The 22,896-nt window shown below is 52.1% G+C and overlaps 1 protein-coding gene across 3 annotated transcripts in view; it reads right to left on the reverse strand.

Annotated features, from left to right (window-relative positions):
• The window catches only part of Dscaml1 (DS cell adhesion molecule like 1), a 300,532-nt gene that overhangs the window by 7,662 nt on the left and 269,974 nt on the right, over positions 1-22,896 (reverse strand). For 2 of the 3 annotated variants that reach the window (XM_063255848.1, XM_063255846.1), the window contains 10 exons: positions 20,809-21,049; positions 17,732-17,878; positions 15,759-15,914; positions 9,569-9,708; positions 4,813-4,966; positions 2,831-2,948; positions 2,350-2,513; positions 2,012-2,110; positions 1,150-1,338; positions 442-729 (listed from right to left, as the gene is read on the reverse strand). In XM_063255848.1, the coding sequence (XP_063111918.1) occupies positions 442-729; positions 1,150-1,338; positions 2,012-2,110; positions 2,350-2,513; positions 2,831-2,948; positions 4,813-4,966; positions 9,569-9,708; positions 15,759-15,914; positions 17,732-17,878; positions 20,809-21,049 (1,696 nt within the window). The remainder of the gene's footprint in view (positions 1-441; positions 730-1,149; positions 1,339-2,011; positions 2,111-2,349; positions 2,514-2,830; positions 2,949-4,812; positions 4,967-9,568; positions 9,709-15,758; positions 15,915-17,731; positions 17,879-20,808; positions 21,050-22,896) is intronic. The other variant, XM_063255847.1, reaches the window with a different exon arrangement.

Here is a 22,896-nt window from a genome sequence, read left to right on the forward strand (position 1 = left end):
CATCTATGTTGCTTTAACTGGCCTCCATGCATGGTGTGCATGTATGTATGCGTGGGTGTGAGCATCTCTGTGCAGCAGACACCAGTTAGGTGCTCTTTGAAAATTAATTCATGTGCTTGTCCCACATTTCCCAGACTTCCTTGCGGCTAGATTGGAGCCACGTGACTATCTGAACACAAGTTTCATCCGAGAGTGTGAAAAGAAGCAACAGGTGCCAGCTTTTCTCTCTTGGAGGTTCCATGTTCAAAACAGTGTGGTTAAAGGTGGCTGCTGAGTGTCTGTCCTCTCACCTGCCTGCTGTCCGTCTGCAGCTCTCTAAGCCTGCCGGCCCTGCTCCCTGGCTGTCTGCTTGCGTTTTTTCCTCCTTGTCTGTGTGTCTTCCGTTCTGCCACCCGCCATTGTCAGCTCTGGGGCCGCCCTCCCCTGTCCTTCCCGACTCACTGCCATCGTAGTCCAGGGTGGCGAACTGGGCGGTCTCGTTGCCGCAGCCGGCGCTGTTGCAAGCCCTCATGCGCAGTTCATACCACGTGGCCTCTCGCAGCTCAGTCAGAAACACCTCTGCCGAGTTGTTGGCCCGGAGGCCCTGCCAGGCCCAGGTCCCTTTGGGCCGGTACTCCAGCACGATGGCTGTGATGGGGCAGCCCCCGTTGTTCCAGCCCTGCAGGTTAAGCCGAGCATGCGTGGAGTTGATGTGGGTGAAGAGGTGCTGGTCTTTGCTGAAGGAGGGCTCTGGGGGTCAGAGGGAGAAGAGCGGTTAGAGCCTGGGCAGGAAGCCAGCGCTGGTCCCTGCTGGGGAGGGCTTCCCGGGGACAGCCGGGACTGCAGAGGCTTTAAGGATCAGCGGTTGGCACAGGTGGAATGGGTTTGCACCTGGGAGCAGAAGAAGAGGAGGAGAGGAAGAGGAGGGAGAGGAGGGAGGGGGCTTCAGCAGCGAAGGAGGAGAGTGGAGGAGGAAGGATGCCACCTTCGCGCCACTCCTGGCAGGGAAGTGCTCTTGTTGGTGATGATGATTCTGTCATCAAGATGCTCTAGGGACGGGAAGGAGGCTGGGTCTCCTCCCTTCAGCCCCCGTGTGTCTGGCCCCTCGCCTCGTACCCCGCTCCCCCAGCCCAGCCCTTCTCTGCACCCCCATCCTGAGCCTGGCCTCACCCCGCCCGTGCGTCTTGGCCTCGATGATCTCGCTGATTCGCCCGGAGCCCACACTGTTCTTGGCGGCCAGCTTCACCTTGTACCACGTGCCACACTTGAGGCTGTCCAGCTTGAAGGACCGCTCGCTGGAGCTGATGAACACGTCCTTCCACTCCTCGCTGTTGTCCACTGAGTACTGTAGCACAAAACCTGTGGGGCCAGCTTGACTCAGGGGGGCCGGGCAGGGCCTGGCAACGGGGCCCAACTTGGACTTCCCAGCTGGGCCTGGTAAGGTCAGGGCTTCAGGTAGTAGAGGGTGGGGCTGTGGACTGTTGGGGGGACATATGCAAATCAGATGCAAAGCTGGAAAACCTCGAGTTCAGCCCTGGGCAGTTCACCACTTTCTCCTTAGCTCTAACCTTAGGATTCAGCAGAAAACCAGAGGGGTACAGCTTAAAAGGGAGCTTAGTTAGACTCTTATTGCTTCATGAGAGTCTCTTCCAGTATCTGAACCATCTGGTTGTTTGTTAGAAATGTAGATTCCCAGGCCCACTCCTGGCTGCTGAGCAAGAACTTGAATGTTTAGAGGAACCGTGGTGATTCATACCCATGTTCAAGTTCGAGAAGCTTGATCTAGTGCGTTTGTCTATTTTGACAGATGGGGAAACTGAGGCCCAGAGAGGAAAACTTCAAGCCTGCTCAACTCATAGGTGGCAAGGGTGTGGGTCACCTTCTATGCACCTGCATGCTTCCCTAGTGTCAGAATTTCCCCAGTCATTTCCCAGATGTTACCGGAGAAAAGTGGTAGCAGGGTGAAGGTCCCCGTCCCGCTCCAGCCCCCCAGATTCCTTTCCTGCCTCTCCCTCATCCAGCAACCCCTCACCTCGGATGGAGCTGCCCCCATTGTCGCCTGGAATCCAGGTCAGAGTGATGGACGAAGCGGAGGTTTTGGAGACCGTGAGCCGGGGCTGGTCCGGGGGCACTGCGATGGAAGTCACAGCCCTCAGCACCGAGGACAGACCCAGTTACAGGGCATGGGGGACCCCCATGCTCTGTGTGTTCCTGCTGCTTCCTGTCTCCTTGTCCATCCCCACCCCTGTGTCAAGGTCTGTCTGCGACCCCAGGGCTTGATTTCCTACAGTCACTAGCCCTTTCTCATGTGACGTGATTCCTGCTCTTTCTGTCGCCTACCCATGGAGCCAGCTCCTCTGGGGCTCTCACCTTGCACCAGGAGGTTGACGATGATGGTGTCGAAGCCACCGGTGTTGGTGGCCGTGCAGGTGTAGTAGCCTGAGTCCTCAGCCTTCACGGCGCGCAGCAGCAGGGTGCCGTTGGTGTGGATGAGCCGGTGGCCGTCCATGGACACGGGGATTGCTGAGTCCTCGCTGCAAGGCAAGGGAGCCGTGGGGAATGGGGTCCCCTGTCCCAGGCCCTCCGTGGTGTGGGGCTGAATAAGCTGGGAGCGGGAAGAGGCTTGGTCGGGGACCCTGGGCTCTTGGGGTTGAGGTCAGTACTTCCGGGGAGTCTCCAGAGGCTCTTCCTCTTCCTCCACCCCAGAAGGGAGATCCTGAGATCCTGGCTGGGGGAGTCTCAAGGCCAGCCCCCCATGAGACCAGGGCCGAGAGGAGACCGAGGCCTCTGGCAGAAAGGGGACCTGACTCTCCTCTGAGGCCACCCCATGCCTCCACGGCCCGACCCGTACCTGTCTTTGGTCCACTTCACGGTGGGGGCTGGGTCTCCCACAGAATTGCACGGCAGCCGGACATCCTTCATCCAGGGTGTCGTCACGGTGCCCCCAAATGAGATGATCTTCGCTGGGGCTACAGGGAAGACAGGGTGAGGGCCACTCCAGTTCTATCCTGTAACTCTCCCCTGGCCCTCTCCCCACATTTATAATTCAAGAGAAGTTTTGGATAAAATTGTGGCCACATCGGCAGAGGCAGCAGCTCTGAAGGACGAAGCTGAGCAAGATGAGGCCAGGATCCAGGCTGGGGGAGTGAATGGCAGAGGGGAGATGGGAGCCCACGACAAAGACTGACGGGACCTGAGGTCCACAAGCTTTTCGTTATTGTTTTTTTGTTTTTTTTTTTTGGTCTTTTTCCTTTTTATTGGTACCGGGTATTGAACTCACGACTGCCTGCTTACAAGGCAGGCGCTTACGCTGCTGAGCTAAATCCCCAGCCCTCCGTTATTGTTTTGAGACAGGATCTTGCTATGTAGTTGAGGCTGACCTTGAAACCACTAAGTAGCCCAGGTTGGCATGAATTTATGAGCATCCTCCTGCCTCAGCCTCCCAAGTACTGGGATTACAGCTGTGTAACATTATGCTGAGCTGGACTAGTTTTGCTGACTCCTCAGGACTCTGGCTGGGCCATCTAGGGTGGTGATGAGCCCTCAGGGACCCTAAGGACACAGCAGGAGGGCAGGTTTATCGGGTGAGGCTGGGAGACCCTACCTTACGCTGAGCCTCATGTGCATGTGGGGCCACAGGGAGGGGTCAGCTGGACCTGCATGCTCTGGACAGAGCATGGGAAATAGGTCTGGATTGGAGGCTGACTTGGGAGTCATGTGCCGAAGGGGACACAGACAGAGAACAAACACAGACCTGTGCTTATCACCATGTATAGTGGGGAGCAGACAGCAGGCACAGGGGCCACACTGCCAAGGTTTGGGGGTACGTCATGTGCCCTAGAGGCCACCAGCCCTGCTAAAAGGGACCACGCTGCTGAGTGCCTCCCCGGGCCAGTGTGCTAGGGGGCCTCTCAAAAGCTCGCATGCAGGATATAGGGCTCAAGGAGGGCAGAAGGGCACGGGGAGCCACTGAGGCAAAGAGGGGATGCTCTGGGGGGGGGGTGGTGGAACTGGCCTGGTTGCCAGAGAGATGGCAGGGCAGAATGGCCTGAGTTAAGACGGCTTCTTTTGGGGGAGGTCATTAGGTGGTTGCAGACTGGATTCTGCCACAGGCTGGGGCTGCTGCCTGCCTGTGTGTGTGTGTGTGTGTGTGTGTGCGCGCGCGCGTTGGTAGTGGCTGGGAGAGGAGACAGGGCAACAGGGAGGGCCCACTGCGGCCAGAGCCAAGTGGAGACCCTAAAGGCCTGGGCTCTGACCCAGTGTTGGGACAGAGCTTGAGGCTTCAGAAATGTCATTCCTTTCAGAACTCAGTGTGCACCTGCATGCCACGCTCATGCCAGGGCCAGGGACTCGGGGACCACCCACTAGGGAATTTTTATGCCAACCCAAAGTGTCGACGGGCTATGGGCCATCACAGGGACCCTCTGTCCACTGTGTCCCCACAGCAGGGTGCTCTCTTCAGAGCCAGGTTGCTCTGTGCCAGCAGTGCACCCTGACGCACTCTCCCTACCCCCCGGGGCTGGCCACTGGGACATAGGCTCTGCACTGAGGGTAGTGGCGAGGGCATCTCCCCTTCTTTCAACCAAGAGCAGGCTTTGGGGCAGGCTGTGCACGGAGCTGCTGGTCGGCTGGCTGCAGCCTGCTGTGCGGCTTTTCTGGAGTCAGGGGGCAGTAGAGGCCCAGTCTTGGTGATGCAGCAGGAAGGCAGGAGAGAGGGAATGACCAGCTCCTCACAGCAGGGTCACAGGTGGAGGGGAGAGGGCCCCTATCTGGGGAGGCACAGGATTCTGGAAGGGAGCTTCTGCCCGCCCGCCCCAGCCCTAAGCTTCTCACCCTTGCCGGCGGGCTCGATGGTGACTTTCTCGCTGCTGTTGCCCCGGCCAGCGGAGGTGACGGCTGCCACCCACAGCAGGTACTGCTGCCCGCGGTTCAGGTGGGCAATCCGGTAGAAGAGCTGCTCGGGACTGGTCTCGTACTCGCTAGGCGCCTGTGGGGTAGGGCGAAAGGGGTCTGAGAAGCAGAGCCCGGGCTCTTGGCCTCCAACCTGCTCCCCTCTACCGCGTCCTGGGCTGGAGGAGGGGACACAGCTCCCGTGGGAGGCAGGACTTTCCTAGGGTCAGAGCAGCACGGGCTGGCATTTGTGCTGGGTGTGGCAGCGTTCCTGGGACAGCCTCAGTTTACCTTTCTGATCGATGCAGGCTCTGGCAGCTACACACCAGGCCAGCTAATGTGGGTATTTCGGGTGAGATGGAAGAACTCAGATTAAAGAGAACGTGGGACAGAGAGTCCCAGGAAAATGGAGAGAGAAGAAAGAGTTTCTGGAAAGAAGCTGAATTACTGCTTTTGCCTGATTAGAGCCGTAGACAGGTGCCCCAGCCTGGCCCTGGCTGAGCGTCACCTCCCGGCCCTGAGTCTAATTACACTCCTTCCTCATGCGGGCAGGGGCGGGAAAGGCGTTATGCAAGCTTCGCTGGGCAGCGCTTCAGTAATGATTATTAGTGGTATAGATCACCATATATATTTGTAGGTTACATAAATCTATAAATTTTTTTTAACCAAATGACAGTTTTGACAAGTTGCCAACAAAACAATATCAGATCCCAGTGGTTTTACCAGTTGCTTTGATGAAAAGATTATGTTGCCTTGGAAACCAGAGGCTCAGATATTGAAATGAATTTGAGAAGGAGCTTTTGATAAGCGCTAGTTTGCAGACCTCCTGTCAGCCTCTTCTGGGGTACAGGCGGGATAGGGCTGACTTTCATTTTATTTTATTTTTTGGTCAGCCGCAGGGAAGGGAGAGGAGGACAGCACCGGAGCCTCTTTGAAATCAGGGCGAAAGTCCAGCAACCCTGGGAACAGATAGGGGGCCGCCGAGGCCAGAGGGAGCTAATGATTCGTTATCTCTGCAGTTGTGGACCCTTGCACACACACGTGCATGTGCATGGGGGCGTGTAGATGCATGCATGGATGAGTGGAGGGACAGACTTCCAGAGAGATACAGGGTCACAGAGGGACATTCCCATGTCCAGGGTGTGGACATTCTCCCCAGCCCGTGGGAGGCTGGGGATCCCTGCAGCTTACAACAGGAGAAAACATCATTTTGGGCCAAGCCATCTGCAGGGGAATGTTAGGGAAAGGAGGAGGCATCCTCCACAATCCACACTGAGCTCTCTGCAGACTCCTCTTCCTTCTCCTTCACAGGGGTCTAGCTGGGGACAGGTGCAGAGCTAGTCTGAGCTCTGGTACAGCGGTTACAATTGTTGCTTGTCTATCTTACCAATCATATGACTTGGGGCTGAGGATTTAGCTCAGTGACATAAGCACCTGCCTTGCAAGCAGGCAGTCGTGAGTTCGATCCCTGGGACCCATAAAAACGAAAAAGACAAAAAAAAAAAAAAAACCTGCTGAAATCCAACCATATGACATACGATGTCACCCACGCTCCCCCAGGCCTCAGTTTCTCTCCCGCGAACTGGGGGGCAATGCAGTTCTGTCTACCTTTGTTGTGAGTGGGAGGCATAGTGAGGCAAAGACAGAAGCCTTTTGCACACTGGGACAGTTCTTCTCTGGCCTCGTTTTCAGTGAGGACAAAGGTGTGTGTGTGTTGAAAAAGTTGTGTGTACTGGTGTGTGTGTCAGTGTGTGCCTTGGGGTATTTCTGTCTACACTGATCAGAAAGTTTGGCTTACCCCAGCTCTGGGGGCCTTCTTTTTAATCCAAATGCCCTTGAAATTATTTTCTAAAGTCATATCTCTAAATTAAGTCCCAGTGGATCAAATTTTAAAAAATAAAATTGTAAAAGAAACTATAGGTAAATATTTATCTGTCTTTCTAATAAAAATAAAAGCAAATGTCATAAATAGAAATGAAAGGCAAATTCAAATTTTATAAAAGGGAATAATAAGATCTACTTAAAACAGAATTAAAAGGCAAGAAATCGACTGGTAAACACTGGAAATTTATATGATATAAAAGGGTCTTCTCTTAATACATAAATACTTCTTACAAATCAACAAGAAAAAAAGAATAATCTAAAAAGAAAAATAAATGAATCAACAATTATCAAAAGAGAAGAAACATAGCCAAAACAAAATACCTTTTTAAAAAACTAACTGGAAAAAATGAAAATAAAAACCAAAAAGCAAACTGGGAACAGTCACAGATGTACAGGACAGTGGTGCTGGACAGGACCATGCTATAGTGCTGATGGACATGTATGGTGCAGACTTTCTGGAGGGCAATTGTAGATGTGAACGCAGACCCTTAAGAAAATTCGTTTTTAGTGACCCAGGAATTCCTGTAGACATTTACTTTAAGAAAATATTAAAATATGTACATAAGGACTTTTGTGAAGAATGCTTACTACAGCATTACTTATATGATGAAAATTTGGATGATACAGTAAATATAGAGAAATGGGACGCTTTAAAATAGTATGCATAAATGGCCAAGATCGTGTTTTAAAAGAATATCCGATGGTTTGGAAAAGTATCTACATAAGTTACGTGAAAAAAGCAGGTTATATAATATGTAAAAATTTTATTTTAATTTTATAAAAAAGCAAACCCTAAGACAACTTATAATATGCGTGCAGATCAAAGGCTTGAACACCAGTACCAAAATATTACCAGTGTTTATCTTTAGGGAGTTATTTTTCTCTATATTTTACAGAATTTTCTATGTAATAAACTTGTATTATTTTTAGAATCATAGAAAACCAACGAATGTGTTAAAAGTGTTTGATAATTTTCTACCCAGACTCTGTGCGGTCTGGCTACCCCCAGTATCTCGTTAAGAACCAAGGCCATGTGAACTTTCTCCTTTGAGGTGTCCACGTTCACACTCTGTCCCCCCTCCGCATGTTCCACACACTGCATGTGTGTCCTCACCCGTAGCACACCTGCCAAGAGCTGTCTTGTAAATGAACTTGTAACACAGCTGTTTAGAATTTGGAACACATTTGTGCAAAATAATGATGCCACACAGGGTGGCTGGGTCCCTGGGTCCCTCCCGAGCTCAGCTCATCTTCTGTCCCTTTCTTCTCAGCTTCTCAGAGGTGGAACTGGAGCTCTCAACAGGCCTGGAAACATCCAAGGACATGAATAAAAACTGACTAGAAAACAGTCTGTTCTCATCAGACCAGTGGGAGATGTCCTCTGGAGAGGGAGGGGTCCTATAGGCTCAGGACTTGAAGGGCTTGGAAGGAGGGCCTGGCTGTAGGGAGGCAAAGGCCTGCAGGTGTGCAAAGGCAGAGAGAGCGTCCAGTGTGAGAAAAAGCTCGGTGTCCTGACAGCCTAGAGTGTGTGTGGATGGGAGAAAAGGGGCAGACGACATGGACGAAGATGTTGATTGGAAAACTTGGCAAATGTGAAGTAACTGAGTTTTATCTCCCGTGAGTGGGGGTATCACTGGCGTTGGTACCCAGCAGTGCTGGGTGCTGTCAGCTAACGTCTCCAGGTGCTTCACCTACAGGACTTGCATAGCAGCTCTAGGCGATGAGTCCCAAGCAGAAACTGCCCCTACCACCAGCCTTGCAACCAGTGTGGCCAGCACGGTGGATAAATACATGGGAATATACGCACACTGCCAAAATCTACACGGAAAGGAGAAGGAGCGATCTGTAACTACAGCTATAGTGTGAAATTCCCATCTCTCTGATGCTGCTCGTGACCCCTGGAGCGCTGTCCTCCTCACTGGACCGGAAGCCACCAAGTACAGCAGTCTGCACCCGTCCTGCCCCTGTAACAGGTGTGTGCTGGAGAAGTTGCTTGGCGGGACTTTGTGTATGGCTGGCTGGAGATCAAGAAGAGGCAGGTATATTTTGGGATATTATGGGATATCCTCTCTTTTCTCTCTGTGGGAAGGGAGAAGGCTGAGCCCTTGCACTGCACCTCCTCTGAGGCTGCCCCTGTGCCCTCAGGGCTGGGGCTGACCTTCAGACGCAGATTTCTCCCCAGGCCTTTGCCCTGAGATGCCTGTGCCTCTCTGCTGTACCCCATCTTTTCTCCTCACATAGTTGGGTCCATGCTGAGGCAATCACTCAGGGCAGAGCTCCAGCAGCACCTCGAAGCCCAGACTGATGCCCGTCAAAGGCCTTTCATTCCCAGAGGCCGTGGACCACCTGGTTCCCAGGCTACTTCCCTGGAGCCTACTAAGAGGTTCCATAATCAGGCAGACCAGGAGGGCTGAGGCTGGCCTTCCTTTACTCTGCTCTTTTGGTCACTGTCTGCCTGCTTCAAAGACCTCCAACTTGTGACAATCTTGCAGGCTCTGGAGCAGAGGACTGACCCAAGATTGACAGTAGGTAAGGCTTCAGCCAGTGCCCATTCCTTTTTTCTTTCTGTTTGATATTTGTGGCTCTTAACTGTTTTTTCTTTTATTATACAAGATTTTATTGGTACAGTTTGGATATACATGATGATCACATTCATCACTGAGAATTTGTACCAAGTGCCCATTCTTAACTATGATTCCACCTAGGAGAGCAGATACCAGCAGCCCCTGGTTTGGTCTGGAAGTCAGTGAATTCTGTGTGTTCTCTATAGCACCTTTTCTGTGGTCCTCATAATTATTTCCAGAGCGCTACTTACCGGCTGGCCAGATCCAGGGCTGGAGCAGAAGATGGTGTATTTGCGGATCACTCCATTGGGCTTGGTGGGAGGAAGCCAAGACACGACCACGCTACTAGCTGATGAGGGGACAGCTTTGATGCCTGCAGGGGGACCTGGAACTGAGCAGGGAGAGAGCCTGGTCAGTTTAGAGAAAGGAGGCACACAGGAGTACCAGAAACAGGGAAACTGAGGGAGGTCAGCCTGGGAGAGCTTCCTGGAGGTGGCCTCATTGAGCTATGGTTTAAAGAGGAGGTTCCAGGAAGACAAATAGCTGGGGGGAGAAGGGTGACCTTTGGGGCCCGTAACAAAGTCTCTGAAATGGGATCCCTGGGAATAGCCAGTTTCAGAACTGGCCAGAACTAAAGACTTGGATAGGCCAGAGAGAAAGAGCCCATGGGGCATTTATCTTGTTTGTTCTGGCTTTAACCCTGTCCTGATGCCTTTACTAACCCTGTATCTACCACACTGTGAATTCCCCGAGGCTGAGACCACAACCTGTCTCTGCCACAAGCCCAGGACACTGCCCTTGGGTGCTGGCTAGGCCCTTCATGGGAAAGTCCATTTAGAAGTCATGAGGAAACGCATCCTAGGTGCATCCTGGCTCATTCGAGCTCTGAGCTCTTCTGCCCCATCCCTGCCCTGTTCAACCAACCTGGGGCCTCCAGCTCTGCCTGGGAGGCTGGATGCTTCCAGCTCTCAGCCACACTTCCCATCCCCATCTCTCCAGTGTACTGTGTTCTTCTCTCCCTCCTGGGAGCCTCTATGCTACTTTGGGGAGAGTGCTGGTGTCCTACCCAGTTTATTTTACTTCTCTGAGCCTCAGTAAGCCTATAGGGGTGAATAACCACACAACCCTTTGTATTCTTTTGTACCTAGCATGTAGCCCACCACATAAAAGACAGCCAATAGATTGCAAGAACCATTATTTTTACATTCGCTCTCTCAATCCTTAGCTGTGTCACCTTCCTCAGGGCCCAGTCGCTCGCCCAGTAAGGGGCTAACAATGTGGAGTTAAATCAGGTAACTAGATCCAGTATTACTGAGCCAGCAGCTGAGAGATAGCCCTACGGTAGACCCTTCAACCTGCACAGCCAGGGGTGCAGAGTCTGTGGGTAGTCCCTGGGGTGAGTGTGCTAATTCTGGTGTTCAATGTTGTGTCTTTGACACTTTTCTCTCATTGGTTATTGACAGAGATGTGCCAAAATCTATTGTCTATTTTTTTCTCATAGTTCATTAATTTTTGTTTGTATATATTTTGAAGTTATTACATGCATACAAATTTAGTATTGTTTTATTTGCCTAGTAAGTTAAGTATTTTATCATTGTTAGTGCTTTTTGCCTTAAAGTATACTATGTCTGATATTAATATTATAGTTTTCTTTTAGACAGGTTATGTGGTGTGTTTTTTGTCTCTTTTAATCTTTTCATGTTGAAATGCTCTGGCCCTTTATAGTTTAGATAGCTTCTGTATACAGCATATATTTGGGCTTTGGTTTTTGCTTGCCAGTCTGATAGTCTTTATCTTTTGGCTGGAGAATTTAGTAAATTTATCTTTAGTGTAGTTACTGGTATATTTGGGTTTAAAGACACCACTTCTCAAACATGTCCTACTTATTGTTATTTTTTATCCTCTAGTGTCTTCTTTCTGAGTTTTTAAAAGATTCTATTTTCCTCCTATTAACTTGACTATTACCTAGCCTTCAGTGGTCACCCAAACAGATTACAATGCAAATCTTAGCTTACCTTAATATCAATTGGTACTTTTTGTTGCAGACAGTGCAAAGACCTTAGAATTTTAGGCATCATCTCCCAATTTGTATGTAATTATTGGGTATTTTAACTCTGTATGTCACCATCATTCAATCAGTATTCATTTAGGCTTATTCATAGATCCCCTACTTAGTTGCTTTGTTTACCTTGTGGCATCACTGAGCTTCTATCTGGGATTGTTTTCTTTGAGCTAAGGAGTGCCTGTTCATATTCTCTGGGGCAGACATGCTGGTGACAAGTCCTCTCAGTTTTATTTGTCTGACAATACCTTTATTTTATTTTAATCGTGAAGAATAGTGTTCCACGGTAAAATATCATACTTTGATAACTATTTTCTTTACATACTTTAAGCATACGAGGGCCTTGTTTTCTGACTCTCACTGTTTCTGATGAGTTAGCTGACAACCTTATTTTCAGTCTTTCTCCCTGTGATTGCTTTTAGGATTTCCTCTGTCCTCCCCTCCCCTCTCTTCCTCTCCTCCCCTCCTCTCCCCTTCTGCTCTCTTCTCCCCTCCCCTCCTTTCACCTCTCCTCCCCTCTCCTCTCCTCTCTTCCCCTCCCTTCCCCTCCTCTCCTCGCCTCTCCTCCCCTCTCCTCTCCTCTCCCCTTCTGCTCTCTCCTCCCCTCCCCTCCTTTCTCCTCTCCTCTCCTCCCCTCCCCTCTCCTCTCCTCTCCTCCCCTCCCCTCTTCTCCCCTCTCCTCTCCTCTCCTCCCCTCCCCTCTTCTCCCCTCCCCTCTCCTCTCCTCTCCCCTTCTGCTCTCTCCTCCCCTCCCCTCCTTTCTCCTCTCCTCCCCTCTCCTCTCCTCCCCTCCCCTCTCCTCTCCTCCCCTCCCCTCTCCTCTCCTCCCCTCCCCTCTCCTCTCCTCTCCTCCCCTCCCCTCTTCTCCCCTCCCCTCTCCTCTCCTCTCCCCTTCTGCTCTCTCCTCCCCTCCCCTCCTTTCTCCTCTCCTCCCCTCTCCTCTCCTCCCCTCCCCTCTCCTCTCCTCCCCTCTCCTCTCCTCTCCTCCCCTCCCCTCTTCTCCCCTCCCCTCTCCTCTCCTCTCCCCTTCTGCTCTCTCCTCCCCTCCCCTCCTTTCTCCTCTCCTCCCCTCTCCTCTCCTCCCCTCCCCTCTCCTCTCCTCCCCTCCCCTCTCCTCTCCTCCCCTCCCCTCTCCTCTCCTCCCCTCCCCTCTCCTCTCCTCCCCTCTCCTCTCCTCCCCTCTCCTCTCTTCTCCCCTCCTCTCCTCTCCTCCCCTCTCCCCTCCCCTCTCCTCCTCCTCCCCTCTCCTCCTCTCTTCTTTCGCTATCCCTCCCCTTTCTTCTCTGTCTCCTCCTCCTCTCTTCTCTCATCCTCTCCTTTCTACTCCTCTTCTCCTCCTCCTCTTGCCCCTCCCTTCCCCCTCCCTCCCTCGAGTTTTTCTGTAGTGTGCTTGGATAGAGATTTCTTTCATTTGTTGTCTTCAGAGCTTTTATCCATGTTAGTGCATCTTCAGAAGCTGTACCTTCCGCCCCGTTCTCTTTTGCTCTTCTTTGAGGTTTCTTCTCCCTGTTTCCTTTGTGTACTTGATGCTCAGAATGGCCTACGTATTGGCACCGTCAGCACCCGGAAACATGTTAGAAGTGTGAAGTCTCAGGTTCCCCTCGATACCTGTGAAGTAGAATCTGATTTCACTTGATTCCCAAGTGATCTGGACGCTTGTTAAAGCTGAAGGGTCACTTCTCCGTGTCTCTTACTGGCTCCTGAAGTTCCCATTCATTTGTCTTTATTTGCTTCCTCTGGATATTTTCCTGGGCTCTGTATTCCATTTCATAGGTTATCTCTTCAGCAGTGTCCAGTGTATTATTAAACCCATCTTCTGAGTTCTTAATTTTAGGTGTTACTCATTTTTATTTTCATTTGACAGTTTCTCTGAAAATCGTAATCTTGCTAAGCCTAATTGTCTTCTTTATTTTTCTGTTTTTGTCTTTTTGAAACAGGGTCTCACTATACAGTTCGGGCTGGCCTTGAACTCACTTTGTAGCCCAGGCTGGCTCAGACGCACACTGATCTTCCTGCCTCAGTTGCCCACAGGTAAGTGCCATGCCTGAATTTTTAACTGTTTTTTTTATTACTGCACATTTGTCATATATATCGCTCACACTCGTCATAGGGAATTTGCACGTGTACATACATATAACTCTCTTTCCTTCCCTCAGTCCATCTTCCCCTCCCCACTGACAAAAGCTTGTCTCCATTTTTCCTTTGGTTCTTTTTTCCTTTTCCCTTCCTTCCTTCTCCCTTTCTCTGTCCCTTGCTTCCCTTTGCATTTGGACATATTCTTCCCACTTCACGATATCTACCCTCTATCAAATACAGTTGATTAAAGCATTTGATAACATCACATTCCGAGCCCTTGTGGAACTGGTTTTTAAATTCTTTTTTCTCCCGGCTTTTGTTTATGTTGTCCCTATTGTTTTTCTTTTCTGCTAGATGCTAATTTTTTGCTAATTTGTTTTGTTGTTGTTGTTAGAAATAACCCGAGACTGGTGAAGAGAAGACGTGTGTTTGCTTCTGACAGCCAGCACGATCTAGGTCCCAGCAATCTGGGTCGTTTCAGTGCGGTGTCCAGGACTGAGGTGATTCACAGCTGAGCTGTGTGCTTTGGTCCACTTCTGCTCTGCTGTGAAGGGGCTGTCCGTTCTTTAAGGTCTCAGGTCAAAGTGAGGTGGACACACAGACAGACCCGTGTGCCCAGCAAGTTCCCGCCTCTGACACAGGTGCTGTTAGAGCCGGGGGCAGCTCCAGCCCAGATTGAGCAGGTGTCCCAAGGAAAGGGCTGTTCTGCGTGTCAGGTTCACCTCCTGGGCCTCTGTTTCCCTTTAGGTCCTGGCCCAGTGGGTCTTTCTCCTGCCAGCTCTCAGATCCCTTCACGGAGGTGGGCTTGAAGCCCACTTCACCTGGGTATCCCAGCTGTGCTCAGCAGCTGTGAGCCACACAGCCCGCTGCTTCTGGACGCGGCCCCTCTTGCCTTTGTCCTCACGGCTGCTGCCCTGAAAGCAGAGCTTCCTCCTCCTCTCTGACTCCTCCCTGCCCACTGCCGGTACCCAGCAGGGCTCCTAAAGCATGGGCCCAAGCATGCTTCTCACTTGGTGCAAAGTTTCTAAAGTGTGCTGTTTGGCAGCGCAGGGGATGGGACCCTGCAGAAGTGTTTGTGCTCTGGCCTTGACCAAAGAGAAAGTCAGTGGCCCATCTGTGGCCTACAGAAAGGTGCCTGGTTCTGTCGGCCCCAGGAATGATGGGATTAGGCTCTGGGCCCTGACTCCACTCAGCCTACACACGAGAGCAGGTGGCTCTGCCCGACGCTGTCCTGGAGAGCCATGACGGGGGATTAATGCCAGCAAAAGTAGGGCAGGCAGGTTGGTAAATGTTGACTTGCTCAGGGCTTAAGGGGAGGGCGGACAGAGGGAGGCTAAGCAGGGGTGGGGAGATTAAGCCAGACTTGAGCTGCTCTGGCCCCTGAGCTCTGGGCTGCAAATGCAAATTCTCCCTGTCACTTCTAGTCCGAGTTCCTCTTTTTCAACACCATATTCATGTAACAGTTCTAAGAATGCAGCCCCAGCTCAGAGCGTTAACCAACAGCTGAGTGGTGGTAGACACTGTAATCCTAACCTTAGGAAGGCTGAGGAGGGAGGATCTCAAGTTTAAGGCCAGCCTGGACCACAAAGTGAGGGCCTACCTCAAAAAAAGAAAAAAAAAAAAAGGGAAATAAAAAGAAACAATTAAATGAAGGAGGTGTGGGGGTGGGGAAGAAAGTGGCCCTGGAAGCAGGAGCCCAGATGTGCCTGCCAGTCCTAAGGCACCTCCTGCTTGAATGGAGCCCCCTGAAAGTGTGCAGCTCTGAGTCTCAGTTTGAAAGTTGCTCCTCTTGGGTGGAGTCAGCTCCTACCTCCCTCTCCCTGCCCTTCCTTTGTTCTTCTCCCTGGAGTTTGGTTCCTTATCTCTGGTTTGCCTCTGGCTGGAAGGCCTTTGAGACCCTAGATCCAGTTGGAGGCACATCCTATTCCCCTGCCTGAGGGGCTGGGCCTGGCCTGGACTGGAGTGACGCCCAAGTCCCCAACCCAGGGTGTGCTGGCTGATGTCCTGGCTACCCCCATCAACCCCAACTTCTTCATCTAGAGGAAACCAGACTGCACCTTGTGGGGCAGTGGTGCAGGGGAGGGTTTAATTGACCCACGACTCAGTGCTTCAGAGAACTGGGGGACGCGGAACTTGGGAACTTGGGAGCAAGGGGTATTTCAACTTGGGTCCCAACAGCAGGATCTAAGTCCTCTGAGCCGTCTTACAATGGCTCAAAGGGGCAGCAGAGAGGATGCTGCTGCATCTTGCCTTGCCCTGGGGTGAGCTGGGCTGAGCAGCGGGACGGCTGCAGGCCGACTCACCATCCTCCTTGGTCTGGATGTAGAGCACACTGCTGCGCACGCCGTCCCCAGCCTGCGTGTAGGCCAGCACCTGCACGCTGTAGTTGGTGAACTTCTCCATGCCCCGCAGCTCCACCCGCTCTCGCGTCGTGGTGATGTTCTGCATCTCGCCCCACTCTGCGGAGAGCCAGTCTCTGAGTGTGGCTGCTGGCCCAGCTGTGACCCCCATTGCTGCCCCTCTGACAGCCTGGGCTCAGACCTCAACCCCACAGGGTGAGGACTAGAGATTCCTCCACCTCAGGGTCCCTGAGAGCAGATCTGGGCCACTGTCCCCCTGCTGTATCTTGCCCTAAGTGGCCCAATCAGGATGAGCCACACACAGAGCCACCCCAAGCTGACTTTGCACCAACTTCTACTTAACAGTCATCCCCGTTAGAATTCTCCAGCTCGCAGCTCTGTCTGAGGCATGTGCCCTCCCGCCACCCCCCTCTCTCCCTGAGTGAGGGACCCTGCGTGGCCTGCTCCTCTGCAGGTGTTCTTCCATGAGCTACTCGGTAGGCTCTCAGTTCTCACTAGAAAGGTGTCGATCAGGAGGGGTTGCATGGCAGACCCAGCTACGAGCTACCTCCCTGGCCTCTGATGCTTCTGGTCCCTCCGTTAGAATAAAGGACTACATGGCCACCTGCTTCCCCCACTACTAGGGCACAGCCAGCCATGTCCTGCTGAGGACCTGCACAGAGAACCCGAGGGAAGCTGACAGAGCTGACAACCTCAGCCAGAAAAGGCTCAGTGAGGATCCATGGTTCTGGCTCTGCCAAGGAACTTCTTGAAGACTAAAAAAGGCTGGGGAAGAGGGTCCCATGGGAAGGCCAGGGCCATGTGAGGTTCCCATGGCCTCTCACTGGCCTTCCAGAAAGAAAGGCTGAGGACAGGCCTTGCAGAGGTGATTGGCTGCAAACTGACTCCCAGCACTGTGACAGGGCCTGCCAGGGGAGGACAGAGTCCCCTAGGCCCCAGAGGTGAGAATGCCAGGCTCTGCATGAGGGGACTCCACTCAGTGCACGGGGCAGCTCAGAGGCCTCGGCGCAGGTGGCAGGGCAGATCTTGAGCCCTTTTCTTCTTTTCTGGAGGACTCGGGAACTTAGCTCATGATCACAGGAAAGAAGGGGACAGGGACCTGGAAGGCAGCAAGCTCAGGTCCTGGGAGACAAACTCATTTCACCCCCTCGAGCTCGGATGCAATGTGTAAGGCTGTCAGCAGGCTTTTGGGTGGTTTGGGATGCTGGGCTGCTGGTTCCCAAGGACCATGGGTTTCCTGGCCACTGGAAGGGACTGTGTTCTCCAGCGGGCAGGAGCCTGGTATCTCCATGGGGTTATAAAGCCCGTGTGTACCAGGGGAAGAGAGATGCCCTTGAGGTCTCACCATCATGCTGGCTCTTCTCCACCTGCCAGCTGCCTTGCGCTCCACCTGCTGCTCCTTGGGGCGCGCACCTGCACCTGAACCTCTGCATCCCTCACCCCCTGCCTGGCTCCAGCTGGGTGTGGCCATGGCAGGCTTCCCAAGGGGCCTGTGACCTGGCTCTTGCTCACCCTTTCAGGCCCAGGTGGTGCTCGCTTCCTGCCTACCGAACCCCTTCCCCAGCCCTTGTGAAACTCTTCAGGTGTCCCATCTGAGTGTGGAGCTGCTCTTGAGTTGGCCGTGCAGACCTGACATTGATATGTTCAATTAGAAAAGCAGATGTGCCCCAAATAACACCCACATATACGAGGAGCAGTAGGATGTCTCCTTCTACCTAAGGAGAGACAGTCCATCCACTGGTGTCCCTGCTCTGGCCCTGGAGAAAGGGATCCTGGACAGTTCCTTCGCTATCGCCTGGCCTTCTAACTGCTGGCCTCCCTGTGGCCACTTGACACGTATGGGAAGATGTTTTGCTCTAAGCCTGGGAGCAGGGCCCCGCCGATCCAGCGCCTGTTGCCAGGTCCAGCAGACTCACCCCCATCCACGTAGAGTGACCAGAAGATGACCCGATAGCCTTTGAGGACGCCGTTGAGAGTGCTGCGCGGGGGCTCTGACCAGGAGATGACGGCTACGTCAGAAGTGATAGACAGGGCCCGGACATTTTCAGGGGGCTGGCTGGGCACTGCATGGGACAGGGAGAACCAAGTCAGGCGGGGGTGTGAGTGACACCCTAGTATACACGTCCTGAGCCGGGCCCTGCTGGCTGACCAGAGGAATCTCCAAGTCAGACAAGTGGAAGAGCGTGATGATGTGAGTTTGGAGGCTGTGCCGTGCACAGATCTCCTTGGCTGGAGCCGGGAATAGACAGGCAGCTTTATAGATGTGGCTCTTGCTGCCTGGTTCTTGTTAGATGCAGGGAAGGTGAGGAACTCTGGGCATAACTCCTGGAAATCCAGCCCTGCACCGCCACAGCCAGGGCACTCACCTCTGCTTAAGGGAGCAAAGCCGGTGAGCATGCTGGCCCTGGACATATCCAATATCTCATCTGATGGCTACCAACACCTCTGTGCCCACTGAGGAGGGCTCTAACCAAGGCCAGGCCCTGGGGACACCTGTGTCCTTGTGCCAGGCTGATGGGCAGGGGCTCTTAACTAGCTTTGGTTTGAGGGAGAAGGGTTCTCACAGAGGCCTCTAGACTCCTGAGACAATTACTCCTCTGTCCTGTCCCTGACACAAACAGGCCAACATGCTCTGAGACCAACTCAGGGGGCTCATGTGACCTAACTTCTCTCTCCAGAAGCTCCCTCTACATTTCGCCTCAGTGCCCCACATCCTGCACTGCCCCAGGGCATCTTGCTCTTCTGGGGATGATAGATGGTGGCAGGACCAGGCCTCAGGTCCCACCTTGGCTAAGGAGAACTTTGGTAGCATTTCCTGCTGGCTTTTGAGGAGCCAGGTACGGAAGGAGAGAGACAATGTGCTCCACTGTGAATGGGAGAAAGGAGGCACGGGCTTGAGGGAAGGTAATTAGATCCCGTTGCCCCACAAGAGGCAACTCTAATTTTTATGAGTATTTAAATGATAATACATCATCCTAACGATCCTCTTTGAGAATGATTATTGTTTCATATTACTTAGGTGTAAAAATATAAGCACCATGTAATTAGGGACCCAGTGTAATAAACTAATACAGATCGCCCGTTCGAACAAAATGAAGGTAATATAATTATGGGAAAGACACTCTTGCTAAGGCAGGGGCCCTTGAATACCCCAGGAGGAGTGCTCATATTGCCAGGAAACGATCAGGCTCTGACAGGCTAACGAGGGCCTTAATTAAGTATGAAAAACTGCTGAGCAAATGCCGCTGGAAACTTTCTTTCCCCTCTCCTCCTTTGTTTAGAAGAGGGCTCCGCAGCCCATGCTGATCACTGTCTCCTGCTGGAAATTCTAGGGGCCGCGCTGGCCAGGGAGGTGGGGTTGATGGAGGCTACGTTCTGACCCACCTGGGAGATGAGACCTTTGGGTCAGCTTGGGTGGCACGGCCTGGGGGAGGGAAGCTGCCTCCTGGGGGAGGGGAAGCCGCTCCTGGCCGGTTCATCCTGGGGATGTTGTGTCCACATCTCTCATCTCTGACCCAGCCTTGCCCCCAAGCACAAGGGGAATAGGACAGAGTTGGAGCACAAAGAGTATGGGACTCAGGCTCAGGCCTGGATTCTGATCCTGGCTCTGTGATTTACTAGATGGGTCATTCTGGACAGGTCACTTAACCTCTGAGGGCCTTGGCTGCCTTTATGGACAAGGACTCAGCTGTGGTTCTCCAAGGTCTCTGGACCCACACAACATCCAGATGCATTGTGGGGGAATGTAGGAGAAATGCCAAGTTTTTGGCATGTCTTCAGACCTGCAGCAGAGCTCTAAGAACACTGAAGAGATCCAGGCTTGGATCCAGTGTTAAGGAACTGCTTGGATTGATACAACCGCCATTAAGGCTGACAAGCTGATGTCCCTAACCCAGCCAGACCTGTGGCCAGCATCTCCAGGTGGAGGGCTTTGGGGGCTGGTGGCAATATGGCTCTGCACCTCTCTGTTTGTCATTCTCTTCTTTTGTGGTCTCCATTTTTCTCTTGTGCCAGTTATCTGGAACAATGGAAGTTAGTCTCATTCCAGAGCCCAGATTGTGCCTCAGAGCAACGAGATGAGACTCCCTGGGAATGAAGCGTGAGCATCACTGTGTTGGAAGCTCCCCGACAATTTTAACTTGTAGCCAAAGTTAGGGACCGTCCTATGAGCTTACTACTAGCAAGCACTTCTGGTCTCATACATTGTCCCTCCTGGGGTGAATGCTTCTTTTTCTGCTTTTAGGGGCTTTGACCGGTCCGGCCCCATTTCTGGGTCGCCTCAAGGCCAAATCTCGTTTTGACCTGGCGTAAGCTCAGGTAGTATCTGTGCTTAGAGAGCAGGAATATTTCTGCTTCCTTTCAGCCTTCTCCCTGAAGAAACTGAGCCCCTTGATTTACTAAGCAGAGTGTGAAGTTTCCCCACCCATCAGAAATTAAGTTTTAAAAATTGGACCATAAATCCTTTGCCACCTGGGTGTTGGGATTTCTTAACTCTGCAGTCTCATCTCTGGCCCCTCCAATAGATGGGGCCAGATTCTAGCCTAGAAATACAAGGTCCACTGGCCTTTGCTCTTTTCCCAAGAAGCTGTAAAGGAGGAAAAACAGGACCCAGGATGTGGAAAGAAGAGCTTCGTCAGAGAGAGGGGCTGGGGGACGGGGGAGAAGGGAGACGCAGAGAGGGAGAGACAGGAAGACGGACAAGTGCTCAGAGAGCCTGGTGGGTGCACAGATCGACCAAGGGGCAGAGTGTCAGCAAGCGATGGAGGGGGAGCTGCTCAAACACACTGAGCGGCCTCGAGGGCTGAACTGACCTCGCCCCCTTCAAGGAGCCATGGGCAAGGAAAGATGAGAGCATGCAGGGAGGAGTCTGCACCACCCGCAGGAGCAGCACGGTCCAGGAGCAAGTGGAGGACACACAGGCCCTTGCTGGCAGGTTTGTCTCTGTCTGGGCCAGTGTCTGTGACCCCTGCTCCTACCCCGCTGTGGCCCTCACCGTCCTCCAGTGTGGTAGCATTGATCTCGCTGGAGGAGGGCCCTGTCCCAGCCCGATTGAAAGCCTGGACCACCACGCCATACTGGGCAAACTTCTTGAGGTTGTCCAGAGTGTAGACCTCGCTGTCCCCGGTGGCCTTCATCTCCACGATGCTGTACTGCCCGTTGCTGCCAGGACTGTTTTCTCTGTAGCCAATCTGATAGCCCCGGATGACACCGTTCTGCAGCTCCTTCTTGGGTGCCTGTGATTACAGCGGAGGGCCAGGGACAAAGACATAGTGACACTCTGCAAGAATGCTCTTGAAACCCAAGTCAGGTCACGTCATCCCTGACTCCCATTCCTTCTCTTGCAGTCTTTGCTGCTGCAGACTGATCTCCACTGCCCACACCAGAGTCACTACCATCTCGGGGGACACTCCTGGCCTGAATACCTGCACTGGCCCCCTGCCCTCAGAAATGCTCCTCCCTCTTCACGGTGACATGAGCGCTTTAGGCAGACTGTTCCGTGCCTCTGTACAGCACTGATTCTCTTCCAATTTTTTTTCCTATCTGGCAGCTTTTGACACTCTGGATTTTGCTTCGGTGCTGGTCTACCCTAGTTTGTAAGTGCCATGAGGACAGGGAGTACTGTCTGTCTTGCTTACTATGGTACCCAGAAGGCTCAGCACATCATTATTGAATGAAAGAATGAATGAAAATGAATGAATGAATGAATGGGGGTAGTGTTTGGCATGGCTCAGGGATGTGAGGGGGTCAGAGAATGCCAACAAAGTGCTCTCGGGAGAGGAAGGTGAGGAACACGTTCGAATTAGAGAAAATGTCCTGAGATCCAGTTTACACCTAGCAGGATGGCCGTCACAGAAACAAACAAACAACAGACAAAGCACTGGAGACAATGTGGAGAAAACAGAATGCTTGCACACTGCTGGTGGGAATGCCAAATAGTGCAGCCACTGTGGAAATTAGTCTGGAGGGTTCCTCAGGACATTAAACATGGAGTTAACCATATGATCGTGTAATCCTACTTCTAGGTATAAAGCCCAATTCAAAGCGTGGTGGCCATTACTTGTACACCATGTTCAGGCAGTATTATTCTCAATAGTTCAAAAGTGGAAGCAACCCAAGTGTCCACTGGTAGACGAATGGACACACATGTGATCTATACATACAATGGAAAATCATTTAGGCACGAAAGGAGGGACACATGCTATGTATAGATGGGTAGTAAAGTCATTGTGGTGAATGAAATAAACCAGTCACAAAAGGACAAATACTATATGGTTCCACTTACAGAGGTGATTAGAACAGGCATGGTCGGAGAGACAGAAAGCAGATTTCGGGCTGGGAGGAGGGGCAAGGGAAGTAGAGTTTCAGTTTGGGGATGCTGAGCAAGTCCTGGCGACAGCTAGGACAACAGCTACACATCATGGTGAGTATGCTTACTGACAATGATCTCCACCCTGAAATGTGGTTAAAGTTGTAAATTTTATATGCATTTCACTACAACTAAAAACGAACGCTCATAAATGAACGAAAATAGCCCGTCTAGAACAGGGCGCCAATGATGTTCACCTGGCCCAGGCCCTGTGGGTTGCTAAAGCTCTGCTGCTCCAGGCACAGTGGCCAGGATGGGTGCAATGAGGCTGAGACCTGCAGCCAAATCCTGGGCGAAGGGGCAGACAGGGCACAGATACGGAGGTCAGACCAACCTGGCAACAGAGAATATGCCACCAAGGGCGGTCCAGAGTGGGGACACAGGTCCTCACCCAGGCTTGATACAAAATCATTCACACATAGTCCACACACAGAGGAAGCATCAGCACATAAGCACTCACCAACACACACACACACACACATAAACACATGCACACACACGCATGCACATGTACATGCCAATATATTTACTTAGGTTCAGAATCAGGAATGCGCATGTCCGGACTCATCAAACCAACATCTACCCTGCAGCTAGACACATTCCAAGAAGAAGCTGCCTCCTTTAATGACTGGGCTGCCAGTCTATAAACTGAGACAGAGCAGCCACTCCAATGCACATGAAAACAGCTTGAGTTAGGCTTTTAAGACAGTGAAG

The sequence above is a fragment of the Cavia porcellus genome, unplaced genomic scaffold (genome assembly GCF_034190915.1).
Source record: "Cavia porcellus strain 051 isolate PalLab524CR breed Dunkin Hartley unplaced genomic scaffold, mCavPor4.1 scaffold_9, whole genome shotgun sequence".
Lineage (NCBI taxonomy): Eukaryota > Metazoa > Chordata > Mammalia > Rodentia > Caviidae > Cavia > Cavia porcellus.